Source organism: Penaeus monodon, chromosome 26 (genome assembly GCF_015228065.2).
Source record: "Penaeus monodon isolate SGIC_2016 chromosome 26, NSTDA_Pmon_1, whole genome shotgun sequence".
Lineage (NCBI taxonomy): Eukaryota > Metazoa > Arthropoda > Malacostraca > Decapoda > Penaeidae > Penaeus > Penaeus monodon.
In genome coordinates this window covers 33,763,033-33,770,546 of record NC_051411.1, presented here as the reverse complement: position 1 = coordinate 33,770,546, position 7,514 = coordinate 33,763,033, and the positions used below count along the sequence as shown (strand labels likewise).

The 7,514-nt window shown below is 40.3% G+C and overlaps 1 protein-coding gene and 1 pseudogene across 1 annotated transcript in view; one reads left to right on the top strand and one right to left on the bottom strand.

Moving 5' to 3' along the window:
• The window catches only part of LOC119590100, a 19,593-nt gene extending 14,195 nt beyond the window's left edge, over positions 1 to 5,398 (bottom strand). Inside the window, exon 1 of the mRNA XM_037938865.1 lies at positions 5,351 to 5,398. Within this exon, the coding sequence (XP_037794793.1) occupies positions 5,351 to 5,362 (12 nt within the window). The 5' untranslated portion in view covers positions 5,363 to 5,398. The remainder of the gene's footprint in view (positions 1 to 5,350) is intronic.
• Positions 5,361 to 6,959, top strand: LOC119589673 (annotated as a pseudogene).
• Positions 6,960 to 7,514: the final 555 nt, after the last annotated feature.

Sequence of the window (7,514 nt, the reverse complement as noted above, 5' to 3'; positions counted from 1 at the left end):
TCAAAATTTAGCAGGGGCTTAAATGTAAAACACCCATACCCAGGCGAGGTCGGGGTGGTGGAGAGTCCAAAGAAGCCATCTCCCGCACGGGTTCAGAAGGTGACCAGTCGGCCGACCTTTCCGGCGGTTAAAGCGGGGAAGTGTCCGGGGGATTTCTCCCTCGCCCCCCGGGGGCTTTATGCCTGCGGGATGGCATGAAGTGAGCATGAGCTGCGGGACGTTTCGGGGTCGTTGGCTTGTCGCGGTTCTCGGAGCCCTTTGCGGAAAGCTTGCGATGTCGCAAGACGTCGATGGTGGGGGCGACCCGTTCCGAGTGCCCAGGTCGCGAGGGCTCTCTGGCTGCAGGACGCCGAGGGCTTGGTACCTCTCCGTGGCCGCATGGGTGAAGCAGAGCACGGTGGCTACGACAAGGACCTGCAGGAAATACGAGGGAAAGGAAAAGGAGGTCAGCTGCGGAACGATAATTTCTCGAGCACCTCCGTTGTGAGGAAGATTGCGTAAGTCAAGTATATTTGTTGTTTGCCTACACTCAAAGGGGGTTTAATTTGGTATTAATGAATAAATTATAAGATATTTTGCCTTTTTCACATATTTTCTAAATCAACACCTTTACAGTGATGACCATCCTCATTTTTTTATACGATGTTATTTATTCTTCTATAAATATTTTTAATACATATATATTATTAGATTATTATATTATAATACATATAAATAATAATCCCAAATAAAATAAAAAAATAATTATAATAGAAACTCTTTACACCCAAACCCCAAAACCCCAAAAAAAAACAAAAAAAAAACCGTGTTTTCCCAAAACATACCAAACTCTTTTTCCTGCGGACCCCACCTGAACATCTGCTGCAGTGGATAGCCAAACGACGTCGTGAAGCGGGAGGGGGTCGAGTGTCTTCTGGGGCGCGAGAGCTTCCTTTATATACTCGGGGGTCTCGAGGGGCGGGGCGACGGCGGGGGTGAGGAAGGGGGGGGAGAGGAAGGGGGGCTGAAGGGAGGGGGAGTGTTTTTTTCAGTTTTTGGGAAAAAAAGTGTGAAGGGGGACAAAAGGTTACGATTTCATAATAAATTTTTTTTTTTTTTTTTTTTTTATTTGAGTTTTTTGGGTGGTATAAAAATTTTTTGTCACTTCCCTTTTTGTGTGATGGGGAAGAAAATAAAGGGAGGAGAGAAGAGAGAGGGGGAGGGGGGAGGGAGAAAAAAAAGAAAAGGGAGAGAGATGTTTTTCTAAAAAACCCGAAAAAAATCTAATTTCCCCAGAAATTTTTGGGGTTTGAAAAATAGGTTTAAAAGAAAAAAAAACTTGCAGTCCTTTATTTTTTTAAATTTTAATTTTTTTAATTTTTTTTTTTTTTTTACAAAAAAATTTTATCTCCCTTCCCATAAAAAAAAACGACAAATTTGCAACAATTCGGTAAAACCCTTCCTTTTAAAAAAAACGAATATGGCTTTTTTAAAAATGCTCGCAAAACACCAACGTTTTTGCGTATCATGGATTCTCTCATTTTAGTACACATTATGTATAAAATTATCCCGTACCCCCCCCCCCCCCACCAAAAACCCCAAAATTCTTGGCCCGAGAGCAGGGGAGGGCATGAAAGGTACAGGGAAATTGCGGGGTAAAATATGAATAATATACACAGAATCAATCACTTTATTATCTAGTGCAGGGGGTTGGGGCCCCCTTGCGATCCCCCTCCTGGGGTGGATGCAGCTCCCTCGCCCAAAAACACAATGAATCCTCCCTGTATTCACGGCAGGGTAGAGCGCCGGGCAGACACCGCATGCGCTCTCTCCTGCTGTGAATATGCGGAGGAGTCTTTGTTTTCCTGGGCGGGGGTTGTGGAAGGGGGAGACGCAGGGGTACCCAGTCCTGCACTATTAGGGAAGTAAAAAAAACCCCCCCCCCCTTTTAAAATTTTACCCCGAAAATTTTCCGGGGTATTTGGTTGCAGGAGAAATTTAAAGGGTTTGGGGCCCCCCGGTTAAAATTTGGGGAAATTTGGAAAATTAAAAAATCATAAAAAAATTAACATTCGCAAATCGGTTTGCAAAACCATTCGAAAATTTAGGGAAAATTTATTTGGAAAAAATGGGACGAACCAAAAGGAAGATTTTTCCCCCCGGGGAAGGGCCCTTTAGGAAAAGCTCAAAATGATAAAGGGGGGGTTTGAAAAAATCTAAAAGGGGCCTGATTTTTTTAATTTTTAGGTAACCCAGTGAGGTGAAGAAAAAAAGCGAGTCAATCAGGGCCCCTAAAAAAAAATTAGTGTTTTTTCAGGTAATAATATATATTTTTATTTTAATTTTTTTGTTTTTAGTTTGGGAGCTAAAACAAAATTCTTTTAAAACACACCACCCCCCCCTTTGGTGTAAAAAGTTGCTCTTTCCCGAACGCATTTCTTCAGAAAAAACCCCCTTTTGCAAATAACTGGGTTTTGAATTAAGTAATTTAAGAGAAAAAAATGTTAATTAGCCAATCCCCTTAAACCCCGGGCCATAGCTATTATTTTACTTAATGTTTTTTTAAAAGTCAAAATACAAGTGAGAAATTTGTTTTTGGGAATAACTCCCAAAAACAGATTTTTGTTAGCCGTCTTTATCCTAAAACACTTTGGTTTCTGTCGAGTTTCTAAAGTATTTTCTTCAAAATATCGAAATCTGATGTGTTTGTAGAGTCTATCAAGATGTATTTGTCTTCTGTGTGTTATAAAACCAGGATATTTCCGAACGGTGTCCTAAACCCGCCGTGAATTTGGCTGCCTTCGTTATGTGTTTGTTAGATTTATGGCCATATGGACAGGCGTTACTTTTTTTGTTTCTCCTTTTATAACTTGGGGTTAAAACTGCCAGAAAAAGGTTGCCTCTTTTTGCATGGTTAAACGTTGGTAATTTTAACCCTTTTAAAATTGGTTTTTTTTTCTTTAATCTTACGTTTTGTTGGATTTTTTTTTTTCAAAGAGACGCCAAATTGATAAAATGCAATTAAAGAGCAAGACTTTTTATTATGAATAAATCGTTTTCACAAATTGGTAATTACTAACCCAATTTCCCATTCTTTTTGTATAATAAAATTTTTCCCCAGTTAGGAAAATTTGGCAAAAGTAAATTTTTTTTTTGAGTTTCCCTTTTGGTTTTTGCTTTAAAAAAAAAAAGAAAAAAAAGTCAAGGTCAAACATAATGTTTATATATTTCTTTGAGTATAGGGTAAATAATTATGTATAATGGTATTTAAGAGACATGAATTTTATCATCGAGAAAGGAAGAGTTTAGTATTTTTTTTTTTTGGTTTTAGTACGCAAAAAAGGGGGTATTTTGTAACAATAAATAACCCAAATTTATTTGGTTTTTTAAACTAGGAAAAAAATTTAAACTATTTTGGGGGGAATGAGGCCCCTTTTTAAAAATATATTTTTTTGCAGGGAAACTGGTAAATAATAAACCAAATTAATTAAAAGTTGAAGGGATGAATCCCAAAAAATGGAAATAAAGGAAAAAAACTAATAGTCATCCCAAATTTAAAAGTTTGAATGAATTTCAAACGCATAAAATACAATAAAACCAAGTACGTGTGGAAAAGAGGGTTTAGAACTTTTTTTCTCCTTCAAACTTTTTTGGCCCGCCTTGTGGTTAAATGATAATAAAAAAACAAGGCATTACCTTTTGAGGAAAAAACGACTAGTTTTTCCACGGGAAGAGGAAAACGAACAACTACTGAGAAGCACCAGACCGCAGCCGTTTGTGGGAAGCAAAGAAAAGGGCAAGTGAAGGAAAAGGAAAGTTCTTAAACACATGGCTTACCGAAAAGGGAGTGTTATTTTTAGCTAGGTATTTATCATTATTACTATCGTTCTTCTTGTTTTCATTAATAGTAGGAGTGGTGGTAGAAGTATCTATGTATATAAATTCCTGATAAGGTAACTTGAGAATGCACCAAATGTCTTCGTTACTTGCCTTGATATTCTTCACGTAATGTGAATGAAGTCACGCCGGAAGTCATAGATAAAAGCTAGATTTTGGGGTGGTAGGTTTTATGTATTGCCACAGCTACAATATATATTTCGCTGGACTTGTTGATTTACAGGAATTCTCCATGTATAAATATAAACATTTAGACTGACACCTTTAACATTAGAAAAAAACTGGAGATGTTAAATACACTCACAAAATTAATTAAGGAAATGAATAAAGGGAACAGAGCAATTCAACTGCTAAATAGCTGGTTCGAAAGTCAGCGAGAGGCCTCAGTGCAGAGGTTGCCTATACACAGGCGAAGTGGTGGTGGAGAGTCCGAAGAATCATCCCCGCAGCGGGGTTTATGAAGGTGACCCCGTGCGGAGACCCTCTCGGCGGCGTTGAAGCGGGGGTAGTGTCCCGCGAGATCTTTCTGCCCTCCGCCTTCTCCGGGCTGTAGACCCTTTCGCGGATGGGCATGAAACGAGCATGACGTGGAAAGTTTTTTGGGGTCGTGGGTTTCGCGGTTCCGGAGACCCTTTCGGAAAATTGACGATGTCTGGAAAACGTCGAGGGGCGGCGACCCCGTTCTCGTATCGCCCAGGTCGCGAGGGGTCTCGGGGTGCAGGACGCCAGGCTTGGGACCCTGGGGGCCCCACTTGAGAGGCAAGACGGTGGCTGCGACGAAGAGGGCCTGTGGGGAGCGGGGGGAGGGCAAGAGGGGTCCGGGCGGACCAAAAACACCACAGAGATACTGTCTTTTTCTTCACGTTGCTTTCACACTCGGGAAATCTCGTCACAGCGTATTAATTTTTATGAAGACATTTTCCCAAATTTTAAACAGTTCACATCTATTTTTGAAGGGTTTGTGTCTTTTTAATCGCCTAATATCTTTCAGTAACATTCTATAATTTATTCATAAAAGAAAGCTCTGGCGCGTGTTAGATTTAAATACTAATCTATCGTATTTTAAAAGTAAACCCATAGATGCTCTTAACAATAGATGTTTCATACACCACACCCCACACCGCACACTTTTTTGTGTGTGTTATGCTGCGTTGTTTGTAGGATATACAATTATTTATAATATTATTATTATATGTTATTTGTATGTATATATATTTATATATTTTATTGATATGTAATATAGATAGTATATGTATATATTTTTTATTATTTGTATTGTATATAAATATTATTGTATATGTATATGTATTAAAATTTATTGTATTGTTTTATTGGTATATATATGTACACACACTATATATATATGTATAAATATGTATGTAGATATGAATATGTGTATATTATGTCAGGACACACACACACACACATGCTAGGGCCGTGTTATGTCTAAGCCAGTAATCCTCGTAGCTCCCACCTTAAGAGTCATGCTGCAGTGTTTGGGCGAGCGACGTCGTGAAGCAGGAAAAGGTCGAGTGTGGTCCTGGGGCGCGAGAGCTTCCCTTATATACTCAGGCGTCTGGTGCGGCTGTGGTCAGGAGGCGAGGGCGTTGCAAGGAGGGGGGGGGGAGGTTCTTTTTTTTTTGGGAGTGTAGTTTTGATGAAAGGGAAAAGAGTAAGAGAAAGAGAGGGAGAAAGTGAGAGGAAAAAAAGAGGGAGAGAGAAAAAGTGAGAGAGAGTGAAAGAGTGAGAGAAAGAGAGAGAAAGTGTGAGAGAGTGAAAGAGAAAGAGAGCGAGAGAGTGAAAGAAAAGAAAACAGAAAGGAAAAAAAGGGAAAAAAAAAAGATATATGTAACCATAATAAAAGAAAAAAAATAAAAAGAGAGGGGAGGAGAATAAAAAAAAACCATACAAACGACGAAACGACACGAAAATCATTCCTAGCAAGAGAAAAAAAAAGAAACAAAAGTACGCTAAAAGGGAAAGGCCTGGGGCCCTTGGCAAATGTCAAAGGGAAAACGAATGTTTTTAAGGATCGGTTGCCTACTTCATTCATTCCAGCTGCATTCTGCCCTTAAAATGTCGCTCTGATGTATTCATTTTTTTTTTTTTATGATTTTTTATTTTTTTTTCGGGGCGGGGTGTCAATGGAAAATAAATACATTGTTTATTTTTTCCATGGGGGGAATTTTGATTGTTTTATTCATGGGTTTGTGGAAAAAGCAGTAGCACTTTTGATGTATTTGTGATGAAATGAGAGACCTTTATCTTTAGGGGTTTCCTCCTCATCTCATCCTCATTATTATCATGTAGCATATAAATACCGGAGAAATGTTTTTTCTTTTTGTATTTTTGTTTTTATTTTATTACCCATATCATCGACGGCTCATCGAAAAAACTATTGGTGTATTTGAGGCGTTAATCCTAACAAAAATGGTTTATTTTAAATTTTTTTTATCATTAAAAATTTTTATCTTTGCTGCCACTTGATCTGCCTTTTTTTAACGTTTGAATCTGCAACCATGAGGAAAATGAAGGGGGTGAGTTCTGTCCTATTTTCCCATCGCCTTCCCGCTTGTTTCCCGTTTCGAAGCCCCGTCCCCGCAGATCCCGTAGCCTGGGGTGCGTGCGTGCCCCGTCCCCCAAGTACGAGGCCCTGGCGTGCTTCACCCGGCGAAGCCGGGGACTTAGGCAAAACGAGAAAGTGGTGGGGGCACCATCGCATCCTGCCCGAGGTTTCCCAAAAGCCTGAAGGAGCTGGCCAGCAGGATGATGGTCTCAGGACGACCCCCTTTGACTCGCAGAAAATGTTGGAGATCCGATGGCGTATGCCCGGACCCCCAGGATCCTGTTTGCCGTGGCTAAACCGAGGGGGGACTTTCGAGGGGGAGCTGCAGAGGCTGGGCCGCGCCCGGGAAAATCCTTTCCCCCCGCCCTTTAAATTTGTCCGATACAGGGGAGCGACTTCTTCGGCTTCGAAAACCCCGACGCCGAAAGGGCCCCGACGGAGGACGCCGACACCAGCGTCAGCGGGTCCCTTCGTCCAGATGCCTCACGGGAGAAGCGTGTTCATCCACCACGGGTAGGCGCAGACGGAGGTGCAAAGGGAAGGAGACGCAGGCGGGCTAGGAACAGAAAAAGTACAAAAGGTAGAGAGATGAAGAGGAGAGGGAGACAGAAGCTGTCGGATTCAGGAGATCACAAGGAGATGAAGTGATGAGAAGTAGAAGGCGGGATGCCCCAAAAAAAAGAAAAAAACAAAAAAGAAAGAATAAAAGAAAAAAAATTTCCAAAAAAAGTTAATTAAAAAATTAAAAAAGTCTGGTGTGGCCCCCTCGACATTTTTATTTTTTGCATAATCTAACCTGCCAGATAAAAAAATCATCCCCCCAACACATTACAACCTGTACATACATGTAATTAAACAATGTAAAAAATTGAAAGGTCTGTCATATTCCCTTTCTGAAGAGAGAGAGAGAGAGAGAGAGAAGAGGGAAGGAAGGAAGAAGAAAGAATATTTCAAATATAGGGGGTGACAAAAAAAATTTTGAATGGGAAAAAAAGTTTCTAACAATATAGTAACAAAACGAAAAACGGTTTTAAACCCTGCATAGAGAGAGGAGAGAGAAGAGAGAGAGAGG